At 35.7% G+C, this 19537-nt stretch overlaps 1 protein-coding gene across 8 annotated transcripts in view; it reads right to left on the bottom strand.

Annotated features, from left to right (window-relative positions):
- ELMOD1 (ELMO domain containing 1) overlaps positions 1–19537 on the bottom strand; it is a 69322-nt gene that overhangs the window by 27336 nt on the left and 22449 nt on the right. For 6 of the 8 annotated variants that reach the window (XM_007494886.3, XM_007494890.3, XM_007494891.2 and 3 more), the window contains 4 exons: positions 17392–17494; positions 2755–2900; positions 2550–2578; positions 744–841 (listed from right to left, as the gene is read on the bottom strand). In XM_007494886.3, the coding sequence (XP_007494948.2) occupies positions 744–841; positions 2550–2578; positions 2755–2900; positions 17392–17408 (290 nt within the window). In that variant the 5' untranslated portion in view covers positions 17409–17494. Of the gene's footprint in view, positions 1–743; positions 842–2549; positions 2579–2754; positions 2901–9790; positions 9928–10524; positions 10553–17391; positions 17500–19537 lie in introns of those variants that run through there. The other 2 variants (XM_007494889.2, XM_056794438.1) reach the window with 2 other exon arrangements.

Here is a 19537-nt window from a genome sequence, read left to right on the forward strand (position 1 = left end):
CTATTATATTTTTGTTTGCTTTGTTAACTATCTCCCGATTACATTTTAATCTGATTCTGACAGTACTCCAGAGTGAATGTGATTATGGGGCCAAGTGTTTGACACCTCTCCTATAATGGATAAAGTAGTGTATATACAACAAGAAAGACCTGGGTTTTAATCCTGTCTATGACAATAGCTTACTATTATTATTACAAGTCACTTTGTCTCCCGAGCCTCAGTTTCCTCATCTGTAAAATGAAGATGATAAAAGCTGCAGCAACCATGTCACAGAGTTGTTGTGAGGCTTGGTGGAAAAATGTCTGAACCACAGAGAGTTCAAAAAGGACCTGAAGTACTTCTTGCTGGTGACAGATCTCAGGACAAAAAGACCCACTAACACCTGCATGGCAGAACACTCTGTTCCTCAGCCCATCATACCCAAGACGAAGGCATAACATGTACCCAACATCTGTAAAATGGGGGTAATGGCAGCACCTACCTCCCAGGATGGTTGTGAGACTCAAATGAGATAATATTTGTAAAGCAGTGGGGAACTTTAAAGCACTATATAAACACTAGTTGTGATATCTCCTACAGTTTGCAAACCTAAAGGTGCCACACATGTGTGAGTGATTATTATGAGCATGAATGAAATGAATGAACAAATTAAAAAGCATTTCTTAAGACCTTGTTTGCTGACATAGCTTATGCATATGAATACAGTAACCACCCTTTACATTTCTGATACAACAAATGCTTACTGTGGATTTATGTCAGGGTTGATTTTTTTCAGTTCCATGATATCATCGACAGTCTTTTCAATAGCATCAGGGTGAACACTTACTGAAGTCTGCAACAGCTGGAAAGCATGTTGAAACCAGTTACTTTCTTTGGTCAGTCACTTTCCTTTAAGACCTTCAACAATGATCATTTAAACAATTTCCATTTGTACAGGAATTGGAGCTAGAAGATAGGAATGAGGGACTGAGTCCAACCCCCTCAATTTACAGATGAAGAAACTGTGATGGCAAGAAGTGAAATGACATCCCAAGGTCATAGAAAAGACAAGATTTGCATCTGCGTCCTCCAATTCTAAAGCCAGTGTCCTGTCCACCATACCATCCTGGTGGCTGAGGTGTCTAGGGGTCCTTTTGCGTGTGAAAGTTGATTAGCAAAAACAAAAATAACTACAAATAATCCATATAAATGCTCAGGAAGAAAGAGACAATGATGTTTTCTCTGGAGAAAATTTATCTAAAATATACATAAAATTTAGGTAGTGTTAATGATGTAAATGGTAGAAAAGGCTTTTATGAATTCTGACAGGATTGATTTTTCGTTTCAATAAATAGATCTTTTTGTTAATAAATTATTTTCTCTAATTAGTAAGAGGCAATATAGTACTATGGAAAGGGCTCTCAGTTTGGAAACACAGGAATTGGGTTTTAATCCAAGCACTGCTTACTGAACACTTGTAATCATGTGCAAATCACTCCTTTTCTCCTCATCTGTTTACCTCATCTGTAGAATGAGAGGGTTGTGCTAGATTTCTTCTAATGCTCTTTCTAGCTTTAATTCCTATAGATCCTATATACACAATCAAAGTTTTCAAAACTAATGATTCATCTTCTAAACACAAATGGCTTCTAATAGAATTATAATATTTAATGTTTAAAAAGAGGTATATGGAAAAGCTGATTTAATAGATGATTAAATTAGAGAATGAGATTAAAAAAATCAAGATTCACAAGCAGAAAAAAACAGATAAGACTCAGAAGTCACCTTTTAAAAAGCAATCATTGATTTTTTGCTTCATAGGGTATTCTAAACTTTTTATATTAAAAGCTAGTTGCTTGTTCATAGGAGTGATTTTTGTTACTGGGAAATTCTGACTATGTAGTGAATGGATCTGGATGTAAAGGAAACTCTAGAGAAAAGAAAAAAACAATGCCAACTGTATTTCCCATTTTCTCTTCATTTGCTTCATAAAAATAACTCATTAAAATGCTTTTTTTAAACTATTGTTGTTATTTCCCAATGAATCTTTCCACTGTCTATAGAACCCTCTCCTGTAGCAATGAAGCATAGTTAAACAAAGTAAACCAACACATTTAATATTTCTGCCAGTGTATGTCTCATTTCCTTCCTACTGCCTACCACCTCTCTGTGAAGGAGGATATAAAGGAATTTTACCATCACTCCTTATTTTCAGTTGTAAAGAAAGCATTACAAAAATGTTTTCCATTAATTTTAATTTTGTAGTTTGAAAGATCAGTAAGAGAAAATTTAAACAAGGCATTCACTTTGCCAATGTAGAGAAATGACAATTATGAATATAAGCTTCTCTACTTGGTTGTGCCAAACATTTTGTGTATTTCTAGGGAAAAAATGCAGAGGATCTGCTATTGGACATAAAACTGTGGTCTGAAGCAGAAAAATATCCTTGGTGAGTCCTGGTAGTCACTCATAGCACAACTTTGAGTGTTTCTTAGGCATGTCACATATTGAATATAGAAATGAACCATCAAGTGAAAAGCTTCCATGAAGAGATGTTAAACTTGACTCACCTTACTTTTTGAATCCCTCAGTGATGATTCTGTTAAAGCAATAAATGAAAACATGATTCAATAATTCCTTTTCTGAGATGTTCTATTTTATAATCTTTAGCTGTAAAATTATCGTACTTGAACATGACCCAGTACAATTCCTCCCACTCTCTCCATCTCTAGTGCACTTTGTCTATTGTGTCATTAAATTTTTTTTTCAGCTTACCTATTTTCATGGTTCTGCCGGCTCCTGGCTTGTTATTGTAACAGATTCTTTGTAGCTCACACCGTCCTGTTAGTTTCCTCACCACGAATTTCATACAGCGCCACAGGCACTTGCAGTAAAAATACACGCAAATTTGGATCAACATCCTAGAAAGAGGGAGGAAAAAACCAGTTTTGAATGAAACAGGGGCACCATAATAATTCATATGGAAAAGCACCACCACCAACAGGAAAATAAGCCACTACTACTAGGAAGGTCAAACATGAGACATTAGGTTTCCTAAGCATGTCAAAGAAACAGAATCATAAAGTTTCAAAGGGAGAAAGGATCTCAGAAGTGATCTAGCCTACTCCTTAGCTCTGAAAGAATCTCATCTACAAGTTGTCAGCTTCAACTCAACTGCAATAGGCAATGCACAAAATGGAAGAAGCTCAACACGCTTTTGAATATATCTAATTATTATGACGTTTCTTTTTCCAACATGCCTTGCATTTTTTATTATAATTCTGCCCAATTTTGCCAAGCAGAACAAATCCAGTTCTGCCAAGTAACAGAAAACTGATAACATGTTCCCATTTACCCCATCTTCTCTTCTCTAAACTAATGTTCACAATTTCTTCAAATGATCCTATATACATTTCCATTATTTTGGATATTTCCTTAAAGTGAAACATAAGTCTTTCTGGGGGTGTTAAGTTTTCTGACTTCAGCTCTTGAAAAATATCACTCATTTGGGGATTTGGGGTTCCTGTCCCTTGAGGTTCAGCTGCAAACTTGCCTTCTCATACAATAAATACCTCAACATTTAAGGTTAAAGTGTCTTTTGAGGCATTTAATCTCTTAGAATCTCAGTTTCCTTACCAAAAATGTGAATAATAGGTAGCCTCTATGCAACAGAGTTTTTGTGAAAATTAAATGACATGATGAATATAAAATGTTTTCTAAACTTTAAAGTGTTATGTAAGTTTGATTTCTTATTTCCAAAGAATTCTAGAACCTATTAAAAGAATGGGAATCTTAGAAAAAGAAGCAGTTGATCTCTGTTAATCAACATGGGTTCCTCAAGGGTAAATTGTTCCAGATTTTCCTCCTTCTTTCTTTTTATGCAGGGTCAGATGTTTAATGATTTAGAGCTAAAAGATGCCTTAGAGATTAGTTTGTCCAACCTCCTATTTTATAAATATGGAAGGCTGAGAAGGGAGACATTTCTTAATGAAGTTTTCACAAGTAGAAAATGGTAGATACAAGATTGCACCTTGACTGTTGGCCCAGGGAATTCTATAAGAAAGATTAACTAAATTCATCAAGGCCTTTCTTTAGAAGTGTGTCATAGTATGCTTATGAAAAATATGGAGAAATGTGGTCTAAATGAGAATATACTCAGATGACTGTTCAGATGGGAGGAATAACTTATTTATTGAAGGAAATAATCAGATTCCAAGTTTTCTGGCTCCAAGGCCACCTATATCCATCATACCACAATGTTCTTTAGGAATCATCCAGTTGCTCCTGTTTGGACTGGGTTACTGGGAATCTACAAAACTACCTTCTTTTCTAAAAGATGGGGAAAGGTCGAGTAAGGGTTCAAATTATAGCAAATTCAATCCGACAGCAAGGTTCCATGTGTGTGTTACAATACAGTGATTAATCCTGTTATAATAATACTCTATGGTATAAGATGTCAAAGAAAAAACTGACAAACTAGCTTGAAAGACTGCAACTAATTCACCTCTTCAAATGTGAACAACAATTTATTTTTATTGACAAAATTTGGTTTTGAGGGAAAATGCTTAAATCTACTGGTTTAAATTAGGTAATGAATCTTTTGAATATGTTACTGGCTTTAGGGAATGGTAAATTAGGATAAAGTACAGCAGATTCTGATTCTTACGGGAGGTCTTATATGATGGTAGGGACAGAGCAGTTACTGAAGAAGGCAGCTAGTGAGGAAGAAGAAAGTAGTGGTTTTGTAAGTTTCTACTGCTTAAAAAAATCTGGTCGGGGGCAGCTGGGTAGCTCAGTGGATTGAGAGCCAGGCTTAGAGATGGGAGGTCCTAGGTTCAAATCTGGCCTCAGACACTTCCTAGCTGTGTGACCCTGGGTAAGTCACTTGGCCCCCATTGCCTAGCCCTTACCACTCTTCTGCCTTGGAGCCAATACACAGTATTGACTCCAAGACGGAAAGTAAGGGTTTTAAAAAAAAATCTGGTCTTCTTACCTCTTAATATATATGTATAGCTCATAAGAACCTCCCATCATGAAATCATTTCAGCAAATGGTGATGAAACACTATGTGCAAATTTTTTACTAGAAGGCAGGGCAACAGTCTTTACCCTCAAAGAGCTCACATTCTACATTTACTAAGACAAAGGAGTGAGACAATGCTTTTTTATTTCAACAAGCTCCTCAATCGCCTTTGAGATTCACTGAAGCTAATTTCACTTTTTTGTTACAGATCAGTATGATTTGTTCCTGTACCCCTCCAGGATTGGTCACTGATCTCTTTTGGGATTGTGACAATACTATTAATGTCTTTATTCTTACCAGATGGGAAATGGCAAAATTGTGAAGATGAGATTCTGGGAGATCATTCCTTGGAGATGAGGGAGGCATTTAACAAAAGAATTATCAAAAAATAACCTGTGAAAATGTGCAGAGCTAATGACAAGAGCTGACAACTCTTTCCTCTTTGTCCTTCTACTAGTCACAATTTGCTAACCTTCATCTCCTTTTTTATCCCACACGTACTGCTAGAATAAGTCACAAAATCATGTTAACTGGGTTCACTATAAATTTATCCTACTGAATTCTATTTGGTCCCTCATCGCTGCATGGTTACACATATCCTTTGATGACTATCACACTTTCTACAATGGGTATTCCAGACCTCTTCTCTCCTTACATTATCTATTCCACTCTTATCCGTCCTAGAAATGAACCTTCTTTACTGAGAATATAGGTGTCATTTGTCATGTCTAATGTCATTTGTCATGACTAATCCAGATTTCAAAACTCCATTGCATTATCTACCATTCTCTTCTCCTTTCCTCTCATCTATGAAGAAGAAATGATCCTTGTCTTTTCCCAGACCAACTTCTACTTGTATTCTTAATCGTATCTTTCCTGGAAACTTCCCCTCTCCGTAACTCCTTCCCTTTCATCTTCAACCTGTCCTTAGTCCACTGTCTTCTTCCTTACATACAAATTTGCTACAAACAAGCCTAATTCTCCTTCATCCATAAAAGCAAACCAATAAAAGACATTTTCATTTAACCTTTCCATTTCCTCAGTTTTCCTTTTTCTCACAGTTAAACTACTAGAGTCATTTGCATCTATATCAGCTTACATTTTCTTGTCTCCAATTAACTTCTATGTTCTAATCTCAACACTCCAAAGAAGCATCTCTTCTCAAGTTCATCAATAATTCCATAACTGCAAAATTTGGACTTTTTAAAGTCTTCATTCTTCTTGATTTTTCAATTGCTTTTAGCAGTGTTGATTAATCTCTCTTCTGGGATATTATTTTCTCCCTTAGTTTCTATGATTTTTCTCCTGTTTGGTTCTCTTCCTATTGGCCTGATCATTCTAAGGTCTTCTCTGATAGGTTGTCTGCTCATTATGAAGGATGTCCTCTAAGGCTCTATCTACTCTTTATTTCCTGCACCTCACTCTTGTCTTGGTAAGCTCCTCAGTTTCTATGTATTTATTTAATTGTCATCTTTATTCAAAAGACTCACATCTACTTAACCAATCCTAATCTCTCTTGAAACCTATTAATGTACTACCAACTGCCTGTTAGCTATTAACATATGGATATGCTATATATAACCAAATTAGAACTCTTATTTTCCCTCAAACCCTTCCTATCCTCTAAACATTTCCATTTCTGTCTAGAGCACCACCATTTTTTCAGATACTTCATTTTGAAAAGATGGAGTCATTCTCAATTCTTTCCTCTCTTATCTCCATATCTATCATCTCACAACTTGTTGAGCCTCATACAACCTACACAAATATCTCATATATGGCTACTTCTCTATTTAAAGTCTTTACAACTTTTCACTTGGGTTTATTTCATTAGCTTCTTAAATAAGCTTCACAACTTTCAATTATTCCTTCCCCTTTCCAATCTATCTTGAACAGGGCTGCAAACTAATATTTCTAAGATCTGATAAAGTCACTTCCTTGTCCAAAAAATTTCTGGTGTTATCTAAGAAAAAATGCAAACTTCTGCCTTATATTTAAAGTCTGTCACATTTTTCCTTTCACCTACCTTTCCGGACTTGTTTCAAATTATTCTTTTTTGAGGATAGCTTTCTGGAAGATGGTAATGAGAAAGATACATGTAGAAATCCAAATGACACAAACCCAAAAGATATCAATAAAGTTTATTTTAAAAGTGCACTTTATTGCTCCTGTCAAAATGACCCACTGCATAAGGCCTCAGACTTATCATTTCATCTCTTACTTTCATGCTTTTTCACAGCCTTTTCCCCATGTATAGAATATACATCCTCCTCTTTTCTGTCCCATAGAATTCCTTGCTTCTTTTAAAGCTCAGCTTCAGGTTGTCTCTCTTACTTAAAGTCTTTCCTGATTCCCTTCCATTAGTGCTCAGTTTCTCCTGAAATTTTCTTCTGTGTGCTATATTCTGTTTCTGTGTTATATTCCACCAGCAGAATATGGGCTTCCCATAGGCAGAACCATTTCATTTCTGTCTCTCTCTCCCAGAACGTGGCACAAGGTTTTGCTTGGTACTTAATAGTAGAGGTGTAATGATGCTCATTTCATTTGAATTGATCGCTTAAGCTTGGCAAAGTCATTTACCTTGGGCAGAGCACATTAGTGGACTCTCCTAATGTCATTAGAATTAAAAGAACTCTTAAAAAATTGCACTCATGCATTTCTATTTGGATTCTTTAGGGCACATGTATATACTTGAACATGTAGAAAGAGGTTCTTAATAAATGTTGATTTTAACCATTCACCTGTCCACACTTTTCTTCTTCTTCTTCTACGCTCACAATGATTCCACATTCTAAGCAGACATATGAGATAGATGGCTGTCCCTTGTGGGTGGCACAATGAATAGAACATTGGTCCTGGAGTCAGGAAGATCTGAATTCAAATCCAGGCTTAGACACTTACTAGCTATTTGACTCTGGCCAAGTCATTTATCTTCAATTTGCCTCAGTTTTCTCAACTACAAAATAAAGATAATAACAGTATCTACTTTCTAGAGTTGTTGTGAGGATTAGTTGAGATATCTTTTAAAAGTATCTAGCATACTGTGCCTGGCACATAGTAGGTACTATATAAATCCTTATTGTCTTCTCTTCCTCCATGTCCTGGTAACCACTTCTAGTCAGTCAGGCTTTATATGTATATATTAATGTATATACACATATATACATGTATATACAAATATATATTACATATATACACATATGTGTATCATTTGGGGGTTTACTTGTCTTCCATCTCTCAATCCTAGGCTTATATTCTTAGTTCTATGTAAAGATCCTCTCTTATCTCACTAAAATACTCTCCCAGGATCATAAATAAGTGCTCAATATCCAGGGAGAAAATGCTTTGCTACCTTATGCTGTTCAGTTCTTAAATCATATCTGCCTTTTTGGGACCCCATTTGGAGTTCTCTTGGCAAAGAATGCAGAATGGTTTGCCATTTCCTTCTCCAATTCATTTTTACAGATGAAGAAACTGAGGCAAACAGGGTTAAGTGACTTGTCCAAAGAGGCCAAATCTGAATTCAGGAAGATAAGTCTTCCTGACTTCAGGCTTGGTACTCCATCCATTGTGCCACCTAGCTGCCCTTTCGCTATCTTATATCCCAATATAAAAACACATGTAGGGGAAGGTTGTTGTGATAGAGCAGAAAGAGCAGTGATTCTTCTGAAAGCGAAGGTCTGAGACTGAATCCCAACTGTGCTCTTTTCTAGTTGTGTGACTTTGGGAAAGCTACTTAAACTTTTCAGACCTTGGCTTTCTCATCTGAAAAATGGGGATAAAAGCACCTGCACTCCTAGAGTTGTTTCATTCACAAGCAGTGAATACAAAATGTGTTATAAATCCAAAGCATTCTGCATATGTCAGGGTAAATATGTCAAATATAAGAGAGATCCACAATTTTTGATTCTGTACATCCCACCTTCAATTTAGTATGTAAGTTCCAGTGAATTGTCTGAGCTATATAGAGATGAAGTGCCTTGCTCCTGTTTTATACCATATATCTGAGGCTTGATTTACATCCTAGGCTTCTTGGCTCCAAGCACAGTACGCTCTATAATATGCCATACTTTATACATATTAAGGTCTGGACTTGTGATTCACTGCTGGTGAAGAAACTCCCACTTGCTGTAAAGATGAGCAACTTCACTGAGAGGCATAAGAGAGCTGTCTGAGACAATGAGACAAATGACTTTTCCAAAGTCACACAACCAGTATCAGAGATGGACTTGAACCCAGGCCATCTTGAACCCAAAGCTGGGTCTCTAGAGATCCACTTTGCCAAACTGCTTACATATAAACAAAATAATTCTAAAAATCACTGCTCCAAATGCTGGAAGAGTGTTATTAAAAAAAAGAACTACTGTGGATCCCTCTGGGGTTGACCTTAATTATGCATTAGCAGAGTCTGATTCGATGCATTTTTTTTAAAATCCAGGACAAACCATCTATTGGCATACTTTATTCCTGCTGTATATTCTCAGATCTTGCAACTCAGTAAAGAAGATGACATGGCTCTATCAGGAGTTCCCAGCAGGGTTCTATGGTCATCATTATATTCATTTTTATTATTTAACATTCATCCTCCAATTTGTACCTAGAATAGCTACCCAAAGTAAATTATTCAAAGTGGATCACAAAGCTGCTACAAAATAAAAGACAAGCTAATCTTCTGTGAGGCACTTAGGTAAGATAACACATTCTGCAGGAATGAGTCTGTTGAAAAAGAGAAGAATGCAAAAGCTAGGGCTAATAGCAAGTGGAGGGGGAATAGGGGAGGTGCTGGTACCTGTAATGGAGTACTACGCCTCCACCTTATGTGTGGGCGAATGACATCGCCTTTTGCAACATCAAAAGAAAAATGGCTTATTGTGAACAGTTTCAGTAAATGCGTTAAATGGAAATTATCTCTTGCTTGAAGAAATCCTGTAATAAATAAAAAGTAAACTATTGAAGAAAATGGTTAACTGTAGAAACAACAAGCAGATAAGGTAAAATGCAGATGGCAAGGAGGGATTTTGACTTTGTTTCCGTAACCACTTAGAGTTTCCACCATGAAATCACTCTGTGTGTGGGGGGGGGGGGAGGGCGGGACAATAGGAAAAATCGTGCTTTCCAAGGCCTTTATTGTTTCATACAGTGTTCTGAAACCACCATGTTATTTTAGTTGCAGGGAGGCTATCTTCCATTTAAACTCTTCATTAAATGATGCTGGCAACTCAGCATGCATCCCTTCTCCAAAACCTCATCCACTGACTTTAATGAGGTTTCATTGTGAGGAAAGATGCTGGGGGGAAGACTATGCATGGAATCTCTAAACATAGCCCTCAGCAGTGTCTCCTGGCAAAGGGCTATCTCTTCTCACAAGAACAGGGAAGAGGAACCTGTTTCACTGAACTTTTAAGTGTAGAAAGAAATGTTCAGTTAAAATTTTGAAACCAGAGTAGCAGAATGGAAAAATCAGAAGTTCAGATTGTTCCAGCTCAGACATTAATAATCTGTTAAACAGGGCAGGTCACTTACCAAGTGGAAGAAGTATCAGGAACGAGTTCTAAAGACAATAGGAGGAATTTAGATTAAAATCTTGGGGAAGGTTTGGTCAGGTATTCCAGAATTGTTCATCTAAGGAAAATATGAAACTGTCTTATTGTTTTAGGATGAACGACCTATTAAGGAGTTTTTGTCTAATAGTTTTAAAGCTCTGGGATTGATGCAAAGTGATACATCACATACTCTTGTAGTTCCTATAAGCTCATTCTAAGATTGTCAAAATCCAAAGATGAAAGAGCCAGACTCTCGTGAAGGTCAGAAACGTGTCCTTTTCTAAATCCACATGTTCTGTCCCCTAGCTTATTTCTTCCCCTTTTCTGCCTTATTGCCAAACTATGGCACCAAGATAGATGTTAGCTTGGATGATCAAAATATACTTACCAAATGTGTTCCCTATTGTGGCAATTTGAAAAGTTAACATTCTTCTGTTTGTGCTAAGTCAGAATATATTAAAGTAATGAGTTCAATTCCAATAAATTCATTCAATACATATAAATTTAATGTGATACCTTTTCTGTTCCCTTAGGAAAAGAAAGAACATTTTCCCCCCCTGGGAATACCTTGCCTGTCTGTCCTTATAGTTGGTACTATGGGAGATATTTTGTGAGATGTAAATTTCAAGGTTTCTAGAGGTTACTGGCCTATAGTTTATGAGACCCATCGTTTTCCCTCAGAAGTTTTATTACTACAATGCTGAGGAATGTATGAAGGATTAGTCAAAACTAATTTTGTATTCGATAATGCAAAGAGACTATATGTCATCTTTGTCATGAGCTTTATAGTCAATACAAGATTTTTTTAAAGTAGCTTGATAGAGGTCATAAAAATATGAAAATTCACTAACCTTTCTTATATTTCCCATTGATGTAGCAAAAATACATCTGAGGTAAGAAGATAGATTCCATAAATCACAGGCCAGTGAGTTTGACATTCATATATGGAGTAATTCTACATTGGTTTGTTAAATAGATTACTTCCAAACACTTAGAAAGGATTGATTATTAGGAGTCAGAATGGCTTTTCTAAGAAGTCAAGTGAGATGAACCTCATTTCCTTTTTTTTTTGGCAAGGTTTTAGAAAATCAGGAGAACATTTTATCTATGGCATATTGGGACTTCAGCAAAGCATATGACAGAGTTTTAGAATCCCTTAAGGGAAAAATGTGGGTTGCGTTATAGAAGAGTTAGATGAATTCAAAATTCTAAATGATGGACCCCAAAGACCATTCATTAATGGATTGATGTCAGCTTCATGGTATATTTCTAGAGACATGCCACAATTCTGCCCAGATATTTTTATCAATGTCTTAGATGAAAACTTAGGAGTCAGTCATCCTTATCAAATTTCCAAGTGACACAAAACTTGAAGGGAGAGCTAACATTTTGTGTGATGAAATCAGGTTCTAGCAAGATAAATAGACTAGAATGGTGTGTCAAATATAGCAAGATTAGATCTAATCAGAATGAAACACAGAACCCTGCATCTAATTTTAAAAATAATCAACTGTACAAGCAGAAGATAAAAGAGACAGAAATCCATAAGTACTTGAGGTTTTCATTTGTTGTGCCTGTTCCCCCTCCTGATTTCTAGCTCTTAGAATTCCTGGCTTCCTTTAGGATTCAGCTCAAGTGCTATCTCATCAAGGAGGCCTTTTCTAGTTCCTCCATCTGCTAGTGGCATCCCTTCTAAGGTTATCTTCCATCTACCCTACATTTACCTTACATATCTATATAATAAATATGTGTTACATATAATATTATGTATACATATAGTCTCTCCCATTAGAAGATAAGCTCCTTGAGAACAGGGAGTATTTTTGTTTTTTCTTTGTACTTCCAGTACTTAGCATAGTGCCTAGGACATAGTAAGTGTTTAAAAAATGCTGTTTGTTGGATGATTGACTACAAGCTTCCTATGAATCAACAATATTGGTTTATTGTCAAAAAAGCTAATGTCTGGTGATCCTAGGCAAGTTACTTAACACCAATTGCTTAGTTATTATTACAGAATTAATACACTATAATTAATCAACATATGACAATTAATTATTAATAATAATAATCTCTCTAGCACTGATCCAATGTTGGGCTGCCTTTACAAAAGTATAGAGTACTGGACTCTATTCTGTTTAGATCATATCTTGAGTATTATGTTCAGTTGTAAGCATCATATTTTAGAGAAGACATTGACAAGCCATAACTACTACATCCCTGGATTCACCAAAGAAGGGTGGCCAGGATGGTGAAAAAATAATCATAAAGGTTATTTGAAGGAAGTAGGGATGCTCCTCTTGGAAAAATATGGGCTTTGGGTATACATCAGAATTATTTTTAATGCTTAAAAAGCTGTCACATGGAAGGAGCTTTTCTTGTGTTTTCCAGAAGGAAGAAGTGCCACAAACAATACAAAATAGGCTGAGCTAAATTTCAATTCAGTGTAAGAAAGAACTTTCTAGCAATTTAGAAGAGTCCAAAATTGCGGTGAAGTGACTCGTGTTAGTAGATCCTTGTTCTTGAAGGTATTTAAAATGAAGTGGGATAACCATTTGCCCAGGATATCTTAAAGGTGGAGACATACATTGGCTTGAAGATTGAATTAGATGATCTTCAAAGATCTCTTCCAACTCCAAGAGTCTATGAGTCTACTATGGCAATGAAAGTTAATCGTACTAAAGAGATTATTATTAATAATTAATTATCATATGTTGATTAATTATGGTGTATTAATGCTGTGGTTTACATTTTAAATTTCATACAAGCCTGATTTCTTTGTAATTTAGCTTTGATAGCTCAGGAGCTGTGAATTTCTCCCAGATCTAAAAGCATCTTAGAGGCCCTGAAATCATTAGGCTCTTTAGATAATGTTGCAATTCTTTTAGATGGAAACCTGTGACTAATCTTTCACAATGAGCCTGTGGAGCACAGAAATGAACACTTGGTTTATATATATATATATACATATATATATATATATATATATATATATATAAATTCCAAAATTGTTTAATATTTGTGGTAAGATACTGTATAAGTGGTCAACCTAAATTATTGCACAGAATCTGAAAGACCAATGCTATACTACTAATTCTTGTTTCTGAGTTTTTTTAGAATTTTAAAAACAATAGCATGTACCTGTACATATTTATTGATGCATATGTGAGAGATAGTTTGGGGTAGTGGATAGAGATCTGGCCATGGAATTAGAAAGAAATAGATTTAAGCCCAACTGGTAAAAATACTAGTTTTGTACTAGGGAAGTCATTTAAACTTGAAATGTTTTAGGCAATTTTGAGTTTATAAGTTGCAGAGAAGATGCTGACCTGGACTGAAGTCATAGGTACAATCCCTTTCCCTCTGGCTATCCTACATATGTATACACATGAACATATTCATATATCTTCCCAGGCCAATAAATCAATATCCATAATAATAATTGGCATTTATGTGGCATTTTGAGGTTTTCAAAGTGCTTTGTAAGTACTTCATTTGAGAACCAAAAAACTCCAACCAGGCAAATACATTTGGATATCATTAACATTTTGCAGGATAGGAAACAGACTCAGGACAAAATGGTCACTCATCTATTTACGGCAAAAGATGGGAGTTGAACCCAGTTGTCCCTGAGTTCCAAATTCAGTATACTTTCCAGTATGCAATGTTGCCTCTCTGCAAGTACCAAAGGTCTAATGTTGAATACAATAAATGTACTATTAGCTTGGCGACCAATAGCAATGTCTAAATATACATCCTTTTATCATTTTAATATCCATTCTCAATGCAAATGCCAAAATATCTGCTTATTGTGCTAACTTGTTTTTCCTCTCATGTGTTTCTAAACAAATAACTAATACCAAGATAAAAGGAATAGAAATGGCTAAGGATATAATGAGCTCATCATTCTTCCTACTGCAACATGGAGTATTACAATGATGGATGGTCATTCCCTGTGCCAAGATTAAATCACTGTATTCTAATTGGTTTAAATATACTGTGGTCTCCTGCTAAGGAACAACAGTGAATCTTTCCAGTTCAGTAATAGAAATTAGGAGTTGGAAAGTACTGCATTCAGAGGTCAAATTGTTCCAACACTCCCCTACCAAAATAGTAATCATTTTGACCTCATGACTGACATTAAATTCTTTTAAGGTAAAAATGTGTTATATTCAATGTTGATTTAATTATTTTCAAGCTTGGGTTCCCCTGTCTTGCACAGGCTGGTAATATTAATAGGGCTACTCATGGGTTCAATCCCACTAGTGATCAACTTGAACCTGCTCCAACCTGGGTGAGTTCACCACTTTTTAGGCAACGTGTTATCCTTCTCTTCTAGAGAGTGAAGCTCCCCACATCAGTGCCAGGCTTTCTGCAGACACCTGTTTGGCTTAGCCTTATTGTGGAATCAGCATTCCCATGCTTAAATGATTCATCAAATACATCCTTTCCCAATAGCAGGGATTATAGGCATATGTAATCATGCCCAGGTCAAAGTTGATTAAATTTACAAAGGAAATAAAGAGGGAGTGATCTACATAAGAACTGATGATAGTATGATATTAAACATAATATGGCTTAGTGGAGAAAACACTGGATTAAGTCAGGAAGACCTGGGCTCAGATTTCACTTAAGATGTTAACTTTATGGCCTAGAGAAAATGCCTTTACCTCTCACAGACTATTTCCTCATCTTTAAATGGTATCTGCCTCACAGAAATATGATGAGAATTGCTTATGATAATGTATGAAATGCTTTACAAATATGAAATATGATGGGGTAGAGAGAAAATTTGAAGTAAGGTATCTACAAATGGAGATGCAAAAGAACAAGATTGTATGAAGAAAAAAGAAAGTTGAATATTATTTCCAGGACTTAGTATGGCACAATCCCTGGCACACAATAGGTACTTAATAAATGTTTCTTCATTTATTGAATGAATCATGTTGTACACAGTTCTGGCCTTTTGGTTTTATTAAATTTTCTCTGGCACACAGAACAGTGATAATGCAAGAAACCATTTTATGACTTGTGTTCACAAGTAGGTTGGTTTTAAGAGACAAATAAAAACCAAGCAACTCCATAAAAATAATAAAGAAAAGGTTTATCCTGTATTCTATTAAAGATCCTGAATTTATTCCTGAGCTTCAACTTTAAACATTAAAGCTTCCTATTACCCTGATATTGCCATAGAAAGGCAATAGGCTCAAAGTTAGAAAGAATTCCAAACTACCCATTTTTCAATAATATAAAAACCATCTGGAGGAATTACCATAGCAACACAAGAGCACGTCAGGCCATGTACTCTCTTGTCAAATATTCTCATGATCATTTAAAAAATATATCTTTTTTTCCATAGCTGAGATAATCAGATTGAAGTATGCTCCATATAATAAAAAGAATGCCAAAACAAAAAACCTTTTGAATAAATGTCATTATAATGGTTTCCGTAATTATAAGATTCTGAAAATATATCAGAGACACCTTTACACCATAAATCAATGAATGCTGAACATTCCAAAGAGGCATAACATCAAGAAACAAATGTGACAGAATTGTGGAAAATAGGGAAAAGAGTACTAAAACAGAAGCAATTGAAATAATATTTCCTAGAGAAACCTAACCAGGGCAAGAAAGTAGAAGTGTACATTGTGTTCAGGAGACTTAGGAGACAGGATTCTGACTTCTTTTGGTTTTATTTCATCTTTTAATTCTATGTCTAAATCAATATGGTTAATAATTTGGGTTATGGTAGGAAATTCTTCTAAAAGATTTAGGAATGAGGAAGTGGAAGGCAGAATCAATGAATCAAATGCTTTCATACAGAGGTCCTATATAGATTTTCTGAAAGCAAGGTGAATCAGTCAACCAATATATTCTTATCAATGACCTACTATGTGAAAAGAGGTATTTCTACTATGAATAATATTTTAGTAATTCAGTTTCTAAAGAAGTCATGGGGTTCCTTTCACCTGGAATGCCATGCCTTATCTCATTCCTCCTGCCCTTGTACTCCAAGCTTTTGCTGTTGAATACTATTTGTCTTCCAAAGCCCACTTCAAATGCTGCCTCCTCCATAAAGGCTTCTTGAGTTCTTCCATTAGGAAATAATTTCTTCCTCAAGCCCCAGAAAGAGTTTTGTTTATATCTCTCTTATGTATTTATGCTGTTTTAGAATAGTTATTTATGTGTTATTATTCTACTATTGTATAAGTTCCTTCAAAGTATCAACTGACTTATTGATCTCTGAATCTTGCCAAACACATCTAGCTTACTACTTTTCCTCTAGTGCCCAGTACTTTGCTCTATACACAAAAAGTCTTCCATAAATGTTGGTCGATTAGCACATTTTTGCAGAAGTGAACAGAAGTAGCTGTGGATTAAGAAGAGACAAAGAAGATCTTATAACTAAAAAAGAATGGAATTCTAAAGGGAGCTATCTAGTAAGTACACAACCTAAATTTGTGATATTTAAAATAGTTTGATTCAGGAAAAGCATTCAATATAAAACTTCATTGGGTTAACAAAGCAAAATCTTTCTACTACTAATTCCCAGAGTGCCATCTTCTATGAAATAGGAGGCAGATACATAAGGCAGAGGCTCTCCTCTCTTGCTTCTTTGTATTTCTGGTTTCTGTTGCTTCTTGTTCTCTATCCGTCTTTGAAGACTCCAAATAAGAGTTCAAATGGAATTAAGGTGCCATAGTATACAACAATGATAAAAAAATACAATCCCATTTAACTTAAGTATCGAGTGAGTTGGAGGCAGGATAATAGTAATTGATGTACAACAGTGCATGCCATGTTGTTGGGAAAAAATAAATTTCAGAGGCACATACAGGATACCTACCTCAGGAAGTGCTTCATTTTGGCGTTAGTGACTTTCCAGATGCTGTACAGAATCTTCTTCAAATAATCACTTGCCAATTCTTTTGGGCAAAAGCTTATTTAAGCTGTGAAAATAAATTAGATAAGTTTAGTAATGAGGGAAAAAAACACCTAAGGGAGGTCTCAATACACACACACACACATACACACACACACACACACACACACACACACACACACAGAGTAGATCATACTAATCATGAAATCCAAATACTAGGGCAACTCAATGTGCTAAAAGCCTTCAGGTCCCCCCCCCCCCCATTTTCTTTACTAAGTGACTTTGTGTGCATGTTCATGGAATTTTACTGCTATCCTCTTAGGGCCATACTATTGCTATATTTGGAGTGTCTTCACTACAACCTTATGAGCAAGAAAAGCAAGACAAAGAAAACACAAAAGTAGAATGCTATTGAAACCTTAGAATCAGTTATTTCTTTTGTAAAAAAATGGAATGAACAAGATACTCTCTAAAGCTTCCTAATTCTAAGATTCAGTGATTCTATATATTAAGCAAAGTATCTGAGGTACTAGATTCAGAGTCAGAATATTTGAGTTTAAGCCATGGCTTTGGCATTTATTAGCTAGCTTAATGACTCTAGCCAAATTGCTCAGCCTGTCTGAGCCCTCAGTAGTGTCAACTAAACATCCTTACCTTCCTTCTTAGAATCAGTACTGTGTATGGGTTCCAAGGCTAGGCAATGGGGGTTAAGTGACTTGCCCAGAGTCACACAGCTAGGAAGTGTCTGAGGTCAAATTTGAACCCAAGACCTCCCATCTATAGGCATGTCTCAACCTTAACTTTCCAAATTAAATGAAAGGCAATCTGGAAGCAAACAAGAAAGCATCTAAGACCAACAAAATATATTCTTTTAAAAAAAATTTTTTTATAAACCCTTACCTTCCATCTTGGAATCAATACTGTGTATTGGCTCCAAGGCAGAAGAGTGGTAAGGGCTAGGCAATGGGGGCCAAGTGACTTGCTCAGGGTCACACAGCTGGGAAGTGTCTGAGGCCAGATTTGAACCTAGGACCTCCCATCTCTAGGCCTGGCTCTCAATCCACTGAGCTACCCAGCTGCCCCCAACAAAATATATTCTTATAAAGCCCAGCAATTTAGTCAGTATGGGAGACATAGAGCTATTAACCCAATCTTTTCAAGCTCATCTTCTCAAGAAGATATCTAACTTAATTTTATACATAATGTTTTATTACTGGTCAGGGGAAAATCTTTTAAGCTCTACTGTCAATTACCATCAAAAAAGGAGATGAACAACTGAGATGTAATAAATAGAGACCAGCAGAAAAGTACTCTTTGACAGAAGTACCCATATAATAATATGGCAATTGAGAGTAGAAGCACTCATGAAAGAAAAGATAATGTTCAATAAAAAAATCTGGGGCTCTTTAGAATAGGCACAAAAAGTGAGTTCCTCTGAAGAAAAATTCCTAAGGGGAAAAATGGCAAAATCAGCTGTTTCAGTGATTTCAAGAATTTCAGCTAAAAGTCAATATTATGCCCTCAATAGACTTCTTTAGACTTTGAATGACCACTTCTGCATAGTACAATAGCTGGCTGATGTTTATAATGATTCTGAGCTATCAAAAGATAAATTTTATTTGATGTTCTGCATTTATTGAAGTAGGGAAGCATGTAATATATTTTTAAAGTTTTCCTTTTGGAATGACTAAAAACAACTTTTGAAATATAAAGGGTTAACGTAGTTTTCTGGAAATAAAGTCACAGGTCCAGCCCCTATCCTAATCCTATCCTGGAAATTATCTTGGCTTTTTTCTTTTAAGATCCAGAAGGGTATACATCATCATTATTTCAATCTTCTCATCTTATGGATGAGTAGAAGCCCAGGGAGGTTGAATGACTTGTCCAAAGTCACATAGTTGGTACTTAGCACATAGTAGGCACTTAATGAAATTTCATCATTTTTTGGATAAATTAGCTACAGAGTTCAAACTGAAATCTTGGTTTCCTGATTTCGAACCCTAGCACATAGTTAATTTCTCAATTATGCTAGACCAGTCTTGTCAAGCAAATAGAAACAAAGAATATGAAAGTATTTTATTGGTTCACATATTAACATAGAAAACCTTAT

Source organism: Monodelphis domestica, chromosome 4, assembly GCF_027887165.1.
Source record: "Monodelphis domestica isolate mMonDom1 chromosome 4, mMonDom1.pri, whole genome shotgun sequence".
Lineage (NCBI taxonomy): Eukaryota > Metazoa > Chordata > Mammalia > Didelphimorphia > Didelphidae > Monodelphis > Monodelphis domestica.